Raw genomic sequence first — 18,083 nt, 5'->3', positions numbered from 1 at the left:
GCTTAACACACTGGGAAACCAGTTATTTCAGACCTTGAAGGACAAACAACCAAACATCTCAGCCTCCGCTGAATGATGAAGCACCAAACAGCAAACAAGCTGCTGCAGAAGGAGAAAACGTGTGACTTTGTTTCTGATGAGTTCAGCCTCAGATTCACTGATTTCTGCCTCAGGGCAGAGGAGCAAACTGGAGTAGATGCACCTCGAGGTGAAACAGTCACACAAACCAGACCTGCGCTGTTTTCATCTGGCTTATTTAAAGCAACAAGATCATTTATTTGCATTTTTTTTCTGTTACAGAACAACCAGTTCATGGAAAGATCACCACTCCTTCTGACGCCTCACCTGAACAGGCAGCACCTGCTGCACCGCGACTGCCACACCTCCCCATCATGGCTACGACTAAAACAGCAGAAAGCAAACGATCAAACACTTCTCCCAGCAGCCCGGCGGGTTCTCTGTCGCCCCCCGAGGCCTCAACAACAGGTCGGTCAGTCTGCAGCTCCTCCCATCCACAACCCTCCGAGGTCTCTGCACCTCAGCCAGGTGAGAGTCTCATCCCTGAATGAAGGAGCCACGTTTAGCTTTAGTCTCCTAATTTGGATTTCTTTGGACTTCCTTGTTTCAGCGTCTTCTCTGAAAACATGGAGCCGGACACCCGCCAGCTCTCCTCATCTTCAGGGTGAGTTTTTACAGAAAACGTCACATTCACACACTCCGTAGAGGCCAGCTGGTCACATGTGACTTACATCTGGTGCTGGTCTTCAGCAGAGAAGGGAAACCCAACGGCGGTCAGGTCTGTGACCTATTTCGGCACTCTGCAACACGACAGGTGGGTGTTTGGAGAAGCAGGACAGATCGGGTGTGTTATCTGTGTGTGACCCTTGTAAGTCCTGCAGAGACTGTGATGAAAGCACGGAAAGGCCTTCGGGGCAGATGGGGGAAAGGAAGCGGGAGCTGGTGAGATCACAGACTCTGCCTCGTAACATCGGTGCTCAGACTAATCGAGCAGTCTTTGAAAGGCACGACTCTGACACCTGTGGCAGGTGAGTGCGTGCTGGGACATCAACGCTCACACACCCCTGTCTTAGGCATGATTTTGGTTTTCATCATATCTGCTGCACAGTCGACCAAAAGCGGTGACACTGAAGCGGTCCCAGAGCTTTGGGGTGTCCAACGCCAGCAGCATCAAGCAGATTCTTCTGGAGTGGTGCCGCTCCAAGACCATCGGCTACCAGGTGAAACGCCTCATTTCAGATTCCTTTAGATCCAGGGTGTTTCTCGAGGCCAGGCGCCTTGCTTACGAGGACGCGGTCCTTCGTTGGTCAAAGAAAACGGTTAAATGGAACAGACTTGCATCACGTGACCACGGCTTCCACGGCGGTCACGTAACGTCACATGACACGGGAGATAACATTATATTTTATACGTGTTAGTTTCAATATAAATATATAACGAGCCTTTTACTTTTTAAATTGTGTCCCATTAAATGAAATATATAAGTGAGTTGCTACCCGCTAGCCACCGAAGCTGCAACTACTAAACAACTAACCAACCATAGATAACTTTTTTGGATCTAAAAAAACATTTTAAATTAGATGACTTACTTTTAAACTTGCCCCCGAAGTAGCTGCTGGCTTCTGATCTGCCGTCCTTTTGAAAGTACTGCGGTGTATTCTGGGTAATTTTTGACCAAGGCTAGGCTACCAGACACCTCCCTTGTATCCTTGCTCAGCTAGCTAAACGGCTAACAAACGGAGAACACACGCCTCGGTAGAACATGTAGAGCCCTGAAGGTTCTAGTCAGGACTCTAAAATGAACTCTAAAGTTAACGGGTAACCAGTGCAGAGACGTCAGAATAGGAGTGGTGAGAGCTCTTCTGTTTGCTCCAGTTAGGAGCCTCGCCGCAGAGTTCTGGACCAACTGAAGGCGGTCAAGGGCTTTTTTGTTAAAACATGTGAAGAGTGTGTTACAGTCATCTAGACGGGAGGAGATAAAGGCATGGAGAACCATTTCAGGTTCATGTTTTGACACCAACCTTCTCAGTTTGGAGATATTTCTTAAATGATAAAAACTGTTTTGGACCAGCGTTTTTGAGTGACCGTCTGTCTCGACGGCAGAGGATAAATGACCAATATTTACACTAATAAGGGGAACCATGCTCTCAGGGGCAATGATCAGACATTCAGTCTTTTCAGAGTTTAATTGGAGGAAGTTATCGTCTAGCCAGCTGGTGATCTCTGATAGACACTCTAGTAATTCAGACAGTTTGTAGAACTCAGAATCCTTAAAGGAGCAGTACAGCTGAATGTCATCTGCATATAGGTGATAAGAGACGTTATGAAAAGAATCAAGTATCTGTCCAAGAGGGTGTATGTACAGCAGAAACAACAGTGGACCCAAAACAGAGCCTTGGGGTACCCCACAAAACCAAACGGTAGAATCTGACATGATCTGGTTTCTACAGACACGGTAACTTCTGTTAGAAAGGTACGATCTAAACCAGTCTAGACCAGTTCCAGACATCCCCACCGAGTCACCAAGTCTGTTAATGAAGGTGTTGTGATCAACAGAGTCACAAGCTGCAGAAAGAACTAACAATACTAACACTGTGAACTCCCCGTTGTCTGCAGCCATCATGATGTCACTGGAAACTTTAAGCAAAGCTGTTTCTGTTGAACACTTTTTACCAAAACCAGACTGGATTTATCAGAACTGTTGTGTAGTTCCAGAAAAGTAATGTGCGTGGTATGTAAAGGCTGAGTCATCAAAGGAGTACAAACCCATATCAATAATTTCTGATGTTATATTTTAGTGCCGACGTCGGCCAATATCATCAGGTTTCCCTTATTATCATGTAACGACTCGAATACCTGCTAGCTACTTCATTGCTAGTTGTATCAGTATAAGCTGTTACTCTCTGATAAAGTCCTCCTGGGACCCTGCACGAGCCCTAAACACAGCTCTGGCCTGTTTTGTAAATCACTTCCAATACCGAACTTCTTCATTTGCGTAGTGCCACACAGCACCGTTTTCCTCCAGTCGTATGGTCATCACTCACCACCAGCACTTTTGGGCTAAAACTTGCTGCATAGCTTCACGGGTCTCGCGCCGGCACTGGTGCATGTGAGAACAGGTGGGTGTGTAGAGGACGCTCCCTGGGATGAGAAGCTTAAACCCTAACCTAATCAGCACATTTGCATCCTCTCTCTGTGTGTTTCTGCACAGAACATCGACATCCAGAACTTCTCCTCCAGCTGGAGCAATGGGATGGCCTTCTGTGCCCTGGTCCACTCCTTCTTTCCCACCGAGTTTGACTACAACTCCCTGTCACCTGCCAACAGAAAACACAACTTTGATCTGGCCTTTGGGATTGCAGAGTGAGTGTCAAGATAGTCCGAGCCAGAATTTAAACTGGACAGGATTTAAGTGCACGTGGGCTCTGTTCTCGCGTAGACTGAACCAAGCTCCAGGTCTCCTTAGTTTTCAGTGTGAGAGCACTTTCCTCCGCTTGAGAGGTGGAAGCAGGAACAGCTGCTGCAGGTGCCTTATGGAACGGGATGGGAGGACTCAAACACCGTGACATGAACGAGAACCTTCTTAGGAGTAGCTCATAGAGGTCCTACACAGATCTCACAGGCACGAGGACTCTGGGCTGGCACCATCTTTGTGTTTCATACTGAATGTGGTACAGAGCGGTGCGGCTTCAGTTCGGCGTAGGGCCGACCTTCACACCAGCTGCAGTTTATGATGAATACCCCACACTTGTACAGCACCTTTAAGAGTCGGGGACTCCAAAGTGCTTTACACTACAGTGTACCATTCATCCGTTCACACACACACACCTTCACACGCTGGGAGACACTGACGGAGCACAGGCCCAAGGGCACAACAGCAGAATTCTCTGTCCAGAGCTGGGCTCAAACCTACAACCTTTCGACTACTGGACAACCCGCTCAGCCTCCCGAGCCACTGCTGCTCCAGATATCTGTCATTAACCATCGTTAACAATAAAACTAAAGCCGGCAAAAAGGACGTGACACAGGTTAGAGTCAGGAGTAGGGAACGTAACAGGCTCCGTGCACACGCACGCTCTCACGCCACACGTCCAGCTTCTCAGATAGACCCAAAGAAGCTAATCCATCTGCGCTACACATCACATTACCTACTGCACACTCAGATGTTATCAGACTTCATGAATGAGGAGGGGAATCCACGCCCTCCAGTGGCAGCAAGCAGGAACTACACCTTGGTCTGTTTGTCTCTTATTCTCAGCTGAAAACACAAGTTTAACCCTATTTATGTCAGCTTAATAAAAACAGCGGTAAGAATGGAATATTGATGTTTGTTACGGAGCTTTCGGGTTCACCGCTCACGACGTCACCAACCCAGCAGGAGGCTGGTTGTTAGAGAGAGACCGGTTAGGTTGTTCTCCAGTAGCTTAAGGAAAAGTGCAAACCTGTAATAGAAAAGAACTGTTTGGTAAAAAGGTTGTTCAAAAACCGAGTCAACAACTCATTTAACTTGTTCAACTTATTCATTTATTTAAATAAAAAATGTCAAGTAAATGGAAAGTCCTCTGGTTCAAAGAACCAAACAGAAAATAAACAATTAAATTTTAAAATAACAAATGAAGGAAGAAGGAACTTAGTTATGAATCATTCTTATTCACAATACAGCTTCCAATAAATAACGTATTTATGTTAAAGCAGTCAAATATAAATATGGACATCATTTAACCTAAACGCTAAAACATTTCCCAGGAAGAATCGGCCCCTTGTTTGCTATCAGCTTACTCGCTTAAATGACATAATGTGACATAAATGAAAAAAATTACGTAAAGGAAGAAAATTTTGTTTTTCAACTGTTTGTTTTCATGTTTTGCTCATAATTAACTAACGTGAATATTGTTTAAACAGCAACCTGTGTTCAAGCATCCATTTTGCCTCTCAAAACTGAAATCTGCCTTCAGTTCACTCTAAACAACTTTGAAAACGTCTTTCGTCTCCAGAAAGAAGGCGGGCTGTGACCGGCTCATCGAGGTGGACGATATGATGATCATGGGTCAAAAACCAGACCCCATGTGTGTGTTCACCTACGTCCAGTCCCTCTACAACCACCTGCGCAAATATGAGTGACGCTCAGGAGACGTCTTCGGCGTGCGCTGAGCAGGGGCAGAGGCCCAGGACGGGCAGCCCCCTCCAGGGGAACCGGGACCTTCTCACCTGCTGGACGGACATGGCCACAGCTGGAATCACACACTAGTCTAAAGTTACTCTCAGTGGTAAAAGCTGGAAACCCACAGAGGCCAAGTGTGGTTTATTTAGTTTTCAGACGTGCACCCAGGTATCTGCTTTATGCTGAAGGAGAGCAGGATCGTGTCAGGTTTGCTTCTGACCTGTTTCCAGGTGTCTGTCCACTTCACTCTGCACCGATGAATGAAAACGGTCCTGGCTGCAGCTGATTGGCTGCTGGGGAGCATCTCACAGCTGAAATGTGACAAGCTGCTGAGGGGATTTCACATTCACGGTTGCTGTATGTGACGTGGAATAAAGTAACATGACACCAATATCACGTGAGTGGATTATTTCCTAATGAAGGCATGAATGCAAATATAATCCAGAATTTAATTGTCTTTTGTCAAATAATTAAGCTGCTATTTAACAAACTTTTTATTTAACCCTTTAAAGCCTGAAACATGAGAAAAGGAGTCATTCAAACTGAAATGTTCATTCTAATAGGACAATCACTTTACTTGATGGTGTAATAAAGACACCTGGCCCTCGTCGCCTGCAGATCCTCCAGAAGGCTGTGGTAGTCTAAAGGACTGGACATGAGAGGCTTTTGAGTCCTGATGCTCCGTCGGGACACTTTAGAGTCAGGAGGGGTTTGATGAGAGGTTGAGACGATGGACTATAGGAGGTTGATGAATGAAAGGCTAAAAAAGGTAAAATAATTAGAACGGTTGGTTTTGTTAGTAGAAACTTATTTAGTATTAAAAATCCTACAGGAGACGCCCTGAAGATTTGCTTAAAGCAACCATCGTATTAATGTTTACTCCTGGACCGGTCCAGAGGCAGACACCTGTGAGAGGGCTGGGTTATTGCTCTGGAACAAAAGCTAACCTCACCTGAAGCTAAAAGTGTAAAAACAACATTCAACGGAGAAAAATCATGAAGATAAAACACGGGTCCACGTGGCAGGGGTGAGGTGGAGCTCACTCCTCACCCCTGCCACGTGGACCCGAGGGTTAAACCGTGGTCACCTTTCCTCACGGGGTCACCCCCATCAGGACAGTGGGAGGGTTACATTTTAAGCACGTAAGCGGTAGTCTAACGCTATTGGTTAGTTCTGGTCGACGCTCAGCTTCCTGTTGCACAGAGCTCTGCGGGGCAGGGGGGCGTGGCTAGCAAAAAAAACAACAAAGATGTATGGCTTTCACTATATCACAGCAAGACAACCACTTTTACAGATGTCTGATAAATCATACGTAACGTCTGAAAGGAGAACACGCCGGAAGGCTGCTCTAATGACATCAGGAACTAAGAGGGATGTATTTTATCGGGGGGGGGGGGGACTAGTGGCGGGTCGTATGTTATCTCTCATTACTGAATGACTCTGAAAGACCACGCCTGCTTTGTTTTTACTTAGTGACTTATAAAGCACGTGTTTTGTTCTGTTAATAAAAGATAATTGTTAAAATGAACAATAGAAGCATTTTTCTTGATGAAAACACCTAATAAATCTGTGTAATAATTGGATTTGTTATTAATATTGATGCTGAAAGAGGATCTCCCTCCACGTCTGAGACGTTTTTGCATCCTGCTGTGAGCCGTTACCGCCAGGAGGTCACGCTGTCGTCTCAGTGACATTTTCCCAGATCCTTCGTGATCCGGATGATGAGTACTTTGGCATCTCATGGTCCTTGATGAAGATTTAACAGTTTATTGTCCATGTAGCTTGTATGTTCTTGTTTTCTGCTGCTCTGGTGATGTCTGCATTTATTTTTGTCAAACGTTCACGCGTACTGTCATGGCTGGTTCATCCATCTTGTGTTAAACAGTCATCCTCCATCGTTCCTGAAAAGTAAAGGTAAAAAACACGTCCTTGTCACTTTTTTAGGGTTTTGGCAAAAACAAAGTATTTATTAATATCTAATAAATACTATCAGCTGTTGCTGCGTTCTAGGAAACTTCCCAGCCTGGAAATCATAAACGGCTGTTTCCTGAAATCCAGCAGGAACGTTCACGATTCCTATCCAAGGAAATAGTTTCCTGTTTCACATTTTATTATTTCCAAAGAATGGTTCGTAATTCATGTGTTCATCTCAGAGATTAACAAGGGTCATAATCTCAGATTTGTTTTGTGGGAAAAGGGGGTTGTTAGGAGTTCAGTAGATTAAAAAAAACATGACCCACTTCAGACGCAACGTAGAATTATTCAGCTCCGAATATGTCCTAAACATCAAGCCTTTAGATTACGGCGCTAATAAAGGATGTTTTGCTGTTGAGAACTGAGTTTTTGTTGGATCTGAAACAGGTTTTCAGATTTAGGCTTGTGAGTGACCGTGAATAATCGTTCTAATAAATTGAAGATGATACTAATTGTGTGTTTTAAGCACGTTAAAAACTACCAGGTGAAGTATTTACGTGGTTCGGACACAATCTGGTGAATAACTGGGATTAGTGAGGTGCAGAGCACCTGGACTTACCGGGAGAGCTGCTGGTATATAAGACTCCTCCTCCTCGCCTCAGAGCAGCAGTGGAGGCAGAGCAGCACCGAGGCTCACCAGCCGCAGGCATGGCTCTGTTTGTGGACTCAGAGTCCGCTTTAATCAAACCCACCCAGCAGAAGGACCTGGTGGGTCTCAAGGTGTTGTTTGGAGATCAGGAACCCTGCAGAGGTGAGATGTAATACATGCGTTCATAGCGGTTGTCTCAGTGACTCAGGTCAGCAGGTTTTCATGCTCCTCCTTTGTGATGTTTCGGTGTGTGAGATGGTGGAAGCGCGTGCTCTCCAGAGCCGGACAAGTGCTCCAGTTTGATGGAAGGTCAGAGGAAAAGGAAGAGGACCATCTTCAGTCGAGCCCAGCTGTCAGAGCTGGAGCAGGCCTTCGCTGTGACTCCGTATCCAGACATCACGCTGAGGGAGAGGCTGGCTGCTCACACACACCTGCCCGAGAGCAAGATCCAGGTGAGCTGTGGCTCGTTCTGTTTAATGCTCAGACTGCCGGGCTAGCTCCCGTGTCTCCAGACTTCATCTTTGTCATCAAACCCTTTAGATGTGATTTGGTTCCGAGTGAACTAAAAGGGTTCTGTTCTCCACAGGTCTGGTTCCAAAACAGAAGAGCCAGAAGTATCAAGATGGGTAGACTGCCTAAATCCATCAAATCTGAGATGGGAGTGGGGGGGTTTGCAGTACCCTGTCCTGGACCCGGGCCCTCCCCGTACCCAGCAACCACCACTCTAGCAGACATATTCAGGCAAGACAAGAACCACTCGTGTGAAGAAGTGCCCCACCTTTACTCCGACTGGATCCAACTCTACAGCAGCCCGGCACCGTCCACCCCCCCGCTGTCCTCCTGCCTTCAGCAGCCTCCTCAGAAGCTGCTCAAGAGTTGCTCCAAACCTTCAGACTCTTGTCTCTGGGAGGGAGAGCACCACAGGCAGCAGCACCTGGGGCCCGCCATCACCAGCTTCATCACTGGTTCGTTTCCTCAGCCCCCCCGCCCTGCCTCCAGTCGCTCCTACCAGGTCTTCACAGACTTTAAGCCCCCGAGTCTCGCCGCATCTGGGAACCATCAGCTCACGTATGGACCAACTGGGGGTAACGGTTCGGCGGAGCAGGCCGCTCCTCCCCACGCTCAGCAAACATACTGGGAGCTGACTCCAGGACAGGGTCACCGCCATCATCATCATCATCATCATCGCCCGCAGATGGGAGCACAGACCTCCATGGGATACATTTCAGATTTGATCTACAACGCTGCCATCGTCACCAACTTCTTAGAGTTGTGATTATTTACAACGAGCAACAAGAGCTCAGATGAAACTTCTCACCAGCTTCCCGTCTCCATCCTGATTTCCTGGAGATGACTTTACGACAGATCCACCTCGGAGGTTGTCCTTTCTGTTGTTTACTCTTTATTTAGTTAGTGTCTGTTTCTGAGGATGAGTGACGAAGCGCTCCCTCTTTCCCGAGTGTTTTAGCCAGCGGTCTAGACTTGAACGTATTTACTTATGGAACAGGTGATGAATGCATGATTAAACACCTCATGAACGACGCCAGTCATTTCTTTTACTGCTTTCTCTAAATGTTTTCTGGTTTTTAGCTAACAGTTATTCAGTGATGAACACAATTTAATCTCAGGTTTGTTTCAATTGAAAATGTCAGGAAACGTAACCCAGTATTGTGATCGTCATCGCTCACATCGAGCCAAAAGTCATTTTTATTTAGAAAACAACAACAATGTCGTAATAATGGAACATTTAAAGTTGGTCATTATTTTCCCTTAAACTCAAATCACCTTTCCAATGTTCAAATAATCTGTCATTTATAAAGAAACGCAACAATCGTCACCAAAAAAGAACTTTTCTATCTTAATCACTAGAGATTCAGCCTCAGGTTTTTGTTTGGAATAGATTATCACACTGGTGGGATTAATTCTGTTAAAATCTGTCATATTTTTAATGGGAATAAAGCAGAATAACAGATTAGCATTGGTTAGCTTTAAGCATTAATTGTCTTTTATGAGGTTACATATTAAAAACCAGCTGATAGCATTTGTAATAATAATCTTCCTACATAAAACTATAATCTTTATTTTCTTTGTGGTAATCGAAACTAAAAGTCACGAGTTAGCCAACGCACATAATATTAATTTAAACAAATTAAGATTTGATTTTTAAGACAGCATATTCTTGTGATTATTGATCAAGATAGAGCCAGATTCTGAGTCAAACGGGTCAAATCTGGACGTTTTCTGGGGGAACGAGACTTGGCTGGTCTCCAGCAGGGAGGTGCAGCACCTCCTGTTTTCCTGCTCCAAGATGAACCATGGCGTGCTTAACTCCCCTGACCCCGCGAGTATTATTGTTCAAAATAATACCGATTAAAATGATTACTGGTAGTACGATCCAATGGCAGGAATAATTATTTTCTAAATCAAAATATTTTTCCATATCCCCCTGTAACGTAAGAACTGAGGGTTTAGGTGGACACAGGAAATGAAAAAAGAGAAAAATAAGAAGTAAATTAAAACCAGAGCTCCAGGTCTATCAGCTTACAGGCCAAGTAATTCACCCTGGATTTAAGTTTAGGAATATTACATGAGAGGCAAACATGACAGACAGGAGCCCCTCCATATCATAATCATCTTTAATACCAAATAATCTTTCAATAAACCTTTAATCCGGGTGTCAAATCTCAGATCTTTGGAAGATACGGTTTTGTATTCCAGATGTGGTTACATATTTTAATCCAGCTGCTGGTAAAACAGGAATTAACGGGAGCAGAGTGGTTTTCAGAAATATGAATTCATCTCTTGAAGAGAGATGAGACCATGGAGCAAGACTTCCATACAGCTTCGAGGAAATTCTGGTCCACCATCCGGTGCCTCAGGAGGGGGAAGTGGTGCACTACCAACACTGTTTACAGTGGGAACGGTGTACTGCTGACCTTGACTTGGGACGCTGTGGATCGATGGGCAGAGTACTTTCAAGACCTCCTCAATCCCACCGGTGAGGAAGCGGAGTTTGGGGACTTTGGGTCGGGCTCTCTGGCACCAAGGTCCCTGAGGTGGTCATAAAGCTCCTCGGTGGCAAGGCTCCGGGGGTGGATGAGATCTACCGGAGTTCCTTGAGGCTCTGGTTGTGGTGGGGCTGTGTTGGCTGACGCGGCTCTGCAATATCGCGTGGAGATCGAGGGCAGTCCCACTGGATTGGCAGCCTGAGATGGTGGTCCCCTTATTTAAAAAGAGGAACTGCAGGATGTGTTCCAACTACAGGGGGATCACACTTCTGAGCCTCCCTGGTAAGGTCTATTCAGGGTTCTGGAGAGGAGGGTCCATCTGATTGTCAAACCTCAGATTCAGGAGGATCAATGTGGTTTTGGTCCTGGCCGTGGGACACCGGACCAGCTCTATACCCTTAGGGGGTCCTGGAGGGTACGCGGGAGTTTACCCAACCAATCTACATGTGTTTTGTGGATTTGGAGAAGGCCCTCAGGAGGCCCTGTGGGGGGTACTCCGGGAGTAAATGATGATAATGATAATGAGCCGCACTTGTACAGCGCCTCTCAGAGTAAGGACTCCAAAGCGCTTTACACTACAGTGTATCATTCATCCATTCACACACACACTCACACACTGGTGGAGATGAGAGGCGAGGCTGCCGAGCACAGGCGCCACCAGACCCTCCGACCACCACCAGCAGGCAAGGCGGGTTAAGCGTCTTGCCCAAGGACACAACAGCAGAATTCTCAGTCCGGAGCCGGGATCGAACCTGCAACCTTCCGATTACTGGACAACCCGCTCAACCTGTTGAGCTACTGCTGGCCCAGTATGGGGTAGCAGGCCCTCTGATACGGGCGGTCAGGTCCCTGTATGACACGCTTGTTCGCGGTGAGAGCTGGACTCCACCAAGGCTGCCCTTTGTCACCGATTCTGCTCTGAACTTTTATGGACAGGATTTCTGTTTTGGTGACCTAAGGATCAGGCCAGTGCTTTCTGCAGATGTCCTGTTAGCTTTATCAGACCACGATCTCCAGCTTTCACTGATGCAGTTCAAGAGCTGAATGTAAAGCAGCTGGGATGAGAATCAGCTCCTCTAAATCCAAGACCAAGGTCTTAAATTGGAAAAGGGTAGAATGCCTCCCTGCATTAAGGGTTGGATTGGGGGGGTTAGACCACCAATTGGTGCCCGAGCACAGCTGTGTCTGCAGCTCACCGCTCCCCCAGGGGATGGGTCAAATGCGGAGAACAAAGTTCACACACACATTAGTGTGTGTGACAACTGATGGGACTTTGACTTTAACCGTTTCCGGGTCTCGGACGAGGTCCTGCCTCAAGTGGAAGAGTTTAAGTGTCTTGGGATCTTATTCACGAGTGAGGGAAAGATGGAGTGAGAGACTGATAGGATTGGTGCTGTGTCTGCAGTGATGCGGACGTTGTACCGGTCTGTCGTAGTGAAGAGAGAACTGAGCCAGAAGGTGAAGCTCTCGATTATCCGGTCGCTCTACGTTCCTACCCTCACCTATGGTCAGGAGCTTTGGGTAGTGACCGAAAGAACGAGATCTTGGATACAAGCGACCAACATGAGTTTTCTCCGCAGGGTGGCTGGGCTCTCCCTTAGAGATAGGGTGAGAAGCTCGATCATCCAGGAGGGGCTCGGAGTAGACCAGCTGCTCCTCCACAACGAGAGGAGCCAGTTGAGGTGGCTCGGGCGTCTGGTCAGGATGCCTCCCTGGTGAGATTTGTCTGGAATGTCCAACCAGGAGACCTATAGGAAGAACCAGGACTCGCTGGAGGGATTATGTCTCTCGGCCTAAGGGAACGCCTTAGGTTTCCCCAAGAGGAGCTAGTCCAGGTGGTTTGGTAGAAGGAAGTCTGGGATCTCGGCTTAGGCTGCTGCCCCCACGACCCGACTCCGGATGAGTGGAAGAGAATGGATGGATGGCTTTTCACTCTGAAGAACACATCAGTGAAGGACCGGTCAGCCTCTAACAGGTCTGATGAGGAATGTGCTTATGCAGAGCTTTAGCATCACCTGCTGTTTGTAACCATAGAGGCAATCTTCCCCGTTAACTAAAAGTTTTAATCAGTAAAAATCTCTGGACTGAGCTCATTTCTGACTGCATTTTCCACAGATGGATTTCACTGGAAAACAAAGCCTGCCTTCTTAAATGACCTTTATTAGCTACAGATTATTTCCAGTCACCACGTATGAAGCGAATCCTGACGTTCCTCTGAGCGGGTTTACCACCATTTACCCTGATCAGCTTTCAGCTGGACCATTTCACCAGCGTAAACGATCGTTGCCATGGGAGACAGGTGATCTGTACCAGTCCATGTTCGGTTCACGCCAAATAAACAGCAGAACTCCTGACTTCTCTGTGAGCAAACAGAGTGATTCACGAGGCTTGGCCAGTAGGTCAGCAGCAAAGAAGACAATGAGTTAAACATCTACTAGATTTATTAAAACACAAACGGAAGAACCTTTTATTAAGGAAGAGCTTGGTTTATTTAACGAAGCAGAGCCAAGGAGACATTACAAAAGCAGGACGAACAAACATTTAAAAAGGAAAGAGAATTCAAACCATTTCACTAACAACAACAATAATGATAATTACAAATAACCTAAAAATGTATTGTAAGGTGCTATGGTTCCCCAAGTTCTCCTTCCATGGTCCGGACCAGGACATAGAGCTCAGCCAGCCCAACCACGGATGCCACGATCACAGCTGAGATCACCCTCTGGAACAGAGAACAGCCCTGGTGAGCTCTAGACCCCCGCTACACGTGGGAGCAATGAGGAGCTCACCACCATGACACCCAAAATAAAGCGTCACTCAGTTGAGTCAAGGCTCAGAACAGCTGCTCCACGGGAAATAAACATGGTGCTGTCATTTAGTCAAACTTTGCCCAAACCTATTAAATTATGGTTGTTCATCAAATCAACTGTGGAAAGAATATAAACCAAAAATCCTTACAGATATCACTCATGGGGAGGGTCGCTACAATTAAAATGATGGTCTTACCCAGAATAAATTACTTATTCTCGATGATCCCAAACAAGCCACCAGCTGACTGGTTTAGATCTCTGGACTCCTCAATTACTAAATTCCTTTGGCAGGATAAACCTCCACGAATTAGCTTAAAAACGCTTCAGAAGACCAAAGACAGAGGAGGACTGGATTTACCCAACTTTTATTATTATTTCTTAGCCAACAGGCTGCAATATATACCAAGATGGTTGCAAGATAACCCACTAGATGAGTCCTGGTTAGATAGAGAACAGACACTTTGCAATACGATAGAGCTTTCAGACTTACCATTTATTAGCTCAAGCATAAGTAAACATGAAGGCTTCAAAAGTATTAGTATCAGCACCTCTCTGACAGCATGGTGGGAGTATCTAAAAATGACAGAGTCTTCACTAGTACCATGCAGACGCACACCTATCTGGAACAATCCTGATATTTTGCAAAACAACAAAATGATGAACCTTCCGGACTGGAAAAATAAAGGAATCCTATACCTGGAACACATATATGAAGGATTGGGCTTCATCAGAATGAGAAAAGGTTTATTGCCATTGTCAGTGAACAAACAATTCACAAACTAGGAACTTGCTTCATCCCATTTAATAGAATAGTCTCCCAATTTGGAATAGATAAGAATAGCTTTTTAGAATATCACCAAATTAAATCTGTAGTAAAACAAAAATTTAAGCTCAATAAAATAGAATTACAAACACCACCAAGGGTATTAGACTTCTATAATCTCAAACCCCCCAAACTACTGTCTAAAGTATATAAGACACTGTCCAAAATAGACGATAGAATAGTAATCCCTATTGAAAAATGGGAGGTGGATCTATCAGTCAGCTTTGACCAGAACTTCTGGTCCCAAACTTGTTTAAAAACTTTTAAAATGATCAGACACTCCAATTTACAATTAAATCAGTACAAAATTCTACACAGAGTACACTATACAGGTCATCGGATGTTCAAGATGGGGTTTGTGTCGTCTGACACCTGTACACACCGCACAAACAACGTTCCTGACAATTACATTCATGCACTGTGGTCCTGTCCACCTGTCCAGGAATTTTGGGGTAGAGTGTGTGAAGACCTGTCAAAGTCTCTGAAATGTCATATCCCAACCTCCCCCTTTCTTTGTTTACTGGGAAATCTCTCTCTCTCTCTCTCTCTCTCTCTCTCTCTCTCTCTCTCTCTCTCTCTCTCTCTCTCTCTCTCTCTCTCTCTCTCTCTCTCTCTCTCTCTCTCTCTCTCTCTCTCTCTCTCTCTCTCTCTCTCTCTCTCTCTCTCTCTCTCTCTCTCTCTCTCTCTCTCTCTCTCTCTCTCTCTCTCTCTCTCTCTCTCTCTCTCTCTCTCTCTCTCTCTCTCTCTCTCTCTCTCTCTCTCTCTCTCTCTCTCTCTCTCTCTCTCTCTCTCTCTCTCTCTCTCTCTCTCTGTGTGTGTGTGAATGACTGATTGTGTTGTGAAGCACCTTGGAGGGTTGTGGAACCCTAAGAGGGCGCCATGCAAATACAGACCATTTGGCTAATGCTCAACAGCACTAAGGTAAAAATGGCATGGAGTTCTATGGGATGGAGGCTTAGCAAAAACACTGAAGTATTGCCTGATTTAATTCGTAGTACTGGGTACTATCACTTTTACGGGGTCAAAGAAAAAAATCATACATGATTCCTAAAAACCTGGAAAACTGCATTGCTGCTTTAGGTGAGAAAAATGTCATTTAGAAAAGTGACAATGGAAAAAACTAGAAATCAGTGTGAACAGATGTACTCGGGACCTAGATGGCTCTATCATGACACACCATAATAGCAGTCAAACAGCTGCTTGTGAATAACAACTAAATTCACCTGTTGTGTTTCCACGGATTAGATTAAATTAGAGCTGTTTGCTGTTAGCGTGTCGATACTTTCTTCCATGTCTGGGCTCTGCTGTTTTATTAAGCTAAACCTGTGCTTAGATGTGTGTCGTCTACTTTACTGCTCACTGGTTATTGACCAAATACATGAAACCTATTCAGATTAATATTCAGAGGGACTCAATCAAAGCAGAATAATAGCAATGGAATGGAATAGAGTGCAACAATGCCCTTTACCTTTGAATGATGTATAAATCTGAGCTGTGTCTTACCGCTGCAGTCTCCGTGAATAAATACTGACTCCCCATGTAGGAGCAGGCAAAGGCAGCAGCTACAGTCACCAAGAAGTTGAAAACAGTCACCACCACCGTTTTTACTGAGCGCACTAAGAAGAGGAGAGGTGGCAAGCATCACTATTTAAGCTGTTATCAGACACATACCACTCACGAGGAAAACACTCACCCTGCTGTCCAAAATCTGCTAATGCCCCACTTCGACCCATGTCCTGCCAAACAAAAAGTCTGTCATGCAGTTTGTTTGGAGCTAAATGCAGTCACAGCATGAACACAGATGTCATCTCTATTAAATATGTTGTTAGAAAATGTACCTGGGTGTTAACGTTCCGAGTCATCTTGTTGTATTCCTCGTTTGCCAGTCTGGCTTTGATTCTCTCCAGTCGTGCCTCCAGCTCAGGGTTCTAGACACGGAAGCCAAAGGCACTCCATTAGACCTGTAGTTTCTGTGCCTTGATGTGAAAGGACAACACTCGGATTCCACTGGGTGACGGTGGCACAGGGGTAAACTGCCCACCCCGTAACCAGACAGCTGCGGGTTCGAGCGCCGTCTGTTGCAGTCATTGTGTCCTTGAGCAAGACACCTCCTTGCCTGCTGGTGGTGGTCGGAGGGCCCGGTGGTACCGGCGCACGGCAGCTCTGTCAGTGTGCCTCAGGGCAGCTGTGGCTACAATGTAGCACGTCACCGCCAAGGTGTGAACGAACGAATGAATGAATGACTGTGATTTTAAGCACCTTGGGGGTTTGTAGAACCCTAGAAGACAGGCCATCAACCATTTTACCACTCTTTCCTCCGGCTTCTCCCTTGTTCTTAAACACCTCCTCGTGGTGGTCAGAGGGACGGGTGGCGCCTGTGTGCGGCAGACTCGCCTCTGTCTGTGCGCCCCAGGGCAGCTGTGGCTACAGTGTAGCTCATCACCACCAGGGTGTGAATGTGTGAATGACTGATCATGTTGTAAAGCATCTGGGGGGTTCCAGGACTCTAGAAAGCGCTTTACCAAATACAGGTCATTTAAACATCAGCACCAGAACACCAGACAAAGGGCGGTTCCTGCTGGAAAAGCCCTGCAATGTGGCTGATTTCTAACCATTCAGTATAAAACGAACGCAGGTTTTTCACATAGGGCCTTGTTGGGTTTTGATAGCTTTTGTTTACATTTCAAAAAACAAAACATCTTTTGAAAAATGCATATTTTATTTTACTTGGGGTATCTGTCTGAACTGGAATGTGTTTGCTGATCTGCAGAGACAAACACGTTTTATTAACTACTTTGAAAATACCCACAAGTATGCAAACAGTGTGTGGATGTGTAAACCTGCGCTTACTCTGGGAGGCTTGACAGCTTCAGGGAGGTGCAGTGAGCTGTCCTCCAGGAACTCATACAGGTAGAGAGGATGAGCTGCAGAAACACAGGACGTGTTACTGATGGCGCTTCGGCACTGACGTCATGTTTACAATGTGTTCTCCATTTAGACCAGGAGAGATGACACGACGGTCTTAATAACAAATCCAAGGGCATCGTGTGATCTCTGCTTACCTTCGTCCTGCAGGTGTTGGTAAAGTCTTCGAGCCGTTTGGAACGATAGAATTGGTGAATGGCATTTTTCTAGAAAGCCCTCCAGTTCTTCCTTTAATTCTAGAGGCAGAGCTGAATTTGGGTTCTCCAGCAACTCTCTCACACGACGTCTGAATTTCTCACCGACAACAAACGAAGTCGCCATGATGCTGATCTCACTAATATTGGTTAGAAAGATATCTGATCACGGAGCCAGTCTTTATTTCGATTCTACGCGATTAAACGTGGTTTGAACGGATTTTAGCAGCTAGCCGTAACTAGTCGAGTAGGCAGCCATATTGTTGGTCTTGTGACTCACGCTGACCCACGTGACCAGCTAAAAATATAGATTTTGAGTTGCTAGATTTAGAAAATTAGAAATGAGAAAATTTATTTTAAATTCTGGTGTATTTAATTTCTTGTCATATTATTTTTATTTAAAAAAATTGGTTGTTTTAGCATCAAGGGCGCTCGCTACGTTGAAGCCCTCATAAATGGAAAAATGATGAATAAAAATGTAAATGTGTGTATTTATTACTGAACCGAAAAACAAACGTTAGCTTTACTTGAGAAATAATTATTGCAATTTTAATTCTCGACCGTAAGAATGCAATTCTGAC

The 18,083-nt window shown here is 45.6% G+C and overlaps 3 protein-coding genes across 4 annotated transcripts in view; 2 read left to right on the top strand and 1 right to left on the bottom strand.

The window, feature by feature from the left end:
- The window catches only part of smtnl (smoothelin, like), a 12,448-nt gene extending 6,876 nt beyond the window's left edge, over nt 1–5,572 (top strand). Inside the window, exons 3-9 of one of the 2 annotated variants that reach the window (XM_015976449.3) lie at nt 301–546; nt 629–682; nt 772–832; nt 900–1,046; nt 1,127–1,238; nt 3,230–3,381; nt 5,013–5,572. In XM_015976449.3, the coding sequence (XP_015831935.3) occupies nt 301–546; nt 629–682; nt 772–832; nt 900–1,046; nt 1,127–1,238; nt 3,230–3,381; nt 5,013–5,139 (899 nt within the window). In that variant the 3' untranslated portion in view covers nt 5,140–5,572. Of the gene's footprint in view, nt 1–300; nt 547–628; nt 683–768; nt 833–899; nt 1,047–1,126; nt 1,239–3,229; nt 3,382–5,012 lie in introns of both variants that reach the window. The other variant, XM_015976448.3, reaches the window with a different exon arrangement.
- A 2,045-nt stretch (nt 5,573–7,617) lies between these two features.
- sebox (SEBOX homeobox) lies at nt 7,618–9,284 on the top strand. Its single transcript, XM_015976450.3, has 3 exons — nt 7,618–7,904; nt 7,998–8,194; nt 8,329–9,284. Exons 1-3 carry the CDS (start codon nt 7,802–7,804, stop codon nt 9,016–9,018), a joined length of 990 nt encoding a protein of 329 aa, XP_015831936.3. The 5' UTR covers nt 7,618–7,801; the 3' UTR covers nt 9,019–9,284.
- Nucleotides 9,285–13,215: 3,931 nt separating this feature from the next.
- Nucleotides 13,216–17,782, bottom strand: tmem199 (transmembrane protein 199). The gene is made up of 6 exons (XM_070543750.1): nt 17,446–17,782; nt 17,234–17,307; nt 16,222–16,311; nt 16,077–16,119; nt 15,887–15,999; nt 13,216–13,472 (listed from the first exon to the last, which is right to left on the bottom strand). The coding sequence occupies exons 1-6, from the start codon at nt 17,627–17,629 to the stop codon at nt 13,377–13,379; spliced, it is 600 nt and encodes a 199-aa protein (XP_070399851.1). The 5' UTR covers nt 17,630–17,782; the 3' UTR covers nt 13,216–13,376.
- Nucleotides 17,783–18,083: the final 301 nt, after the last annotated feature.

Source organism: Nothobranchius furzeri, chromosome 13 (genome assembly GCF_043380555.1).
Source record: "Nothobranchius furzeri strain GRZ-AD chromosome 13, NfurGRZ-RIMD1, whole genome shotgun sequence".
Classification (NCBI taxonomy): domain Eukaryota; kingdom Metazoa; phylum Chordata; class Actinopteri; order Cyprinodontiformes; family Nothobranchiidae; genus Nothobranchius; species Nothobranchius furzeri.
Note: the sequence above shows the minus strand (reverse complement) of the source record. Positions and strands in the feature narration are given on the sequence as shown.

What these genes read in the sequence shown, in the direction of transcription:
- sebox (XM_015976450.3), top strand. Translation starts at nt 7,802, where the DNA reads ATGGCTCTGTTTGTGGACTCAGAGTCCGCTTTAATCAAACCCACCCAG. An exon ending in AGATCAGGAACCCTGCAGAG is followed by an intron (nt 7,905 to 7,997) that starts GTGAGATGTAAT and finishes TCGGTGTGTGAG; the next exon opens with ATGGTGGAAGCGCGTGCTCT. An exon ending in TGCCCGAGAGCAAGATCCAG is followed by an intron (nt 8,195 to 8,328) that starts GTGAGCTGTGGC and finishes TGTTCTCCACAG; the next exon opens with GTCTGGTTCCAAAACAGAAG.
- tmem199 (XM_070543750.1), bottom strand. Translation starts at nt 17,629, where the DNA reads ATGGCGACTTCGTTTGTTGTCGGTGAGAAATTCAGACGTCGTGTGAGA. An exon ending in AAGCTGTCAAGCCTCCCAGA is followed by an intron (nt 16,312 to 17,233) that starts GTAAGCGCAGGT and finishes TTCCGTGTCTAG; the next exon opens with AACCCTGAGCTGGAGGCACG. An exon ending in AGCAGATTTTGGACAGCAGG is followed by an intron (nt 16,000 to 16,076) that starts GTGAGTGTTTTC and finishes TCCTCTTCTTAG; the next exon opens with TGCGCTCAGTAAAAACGGTG.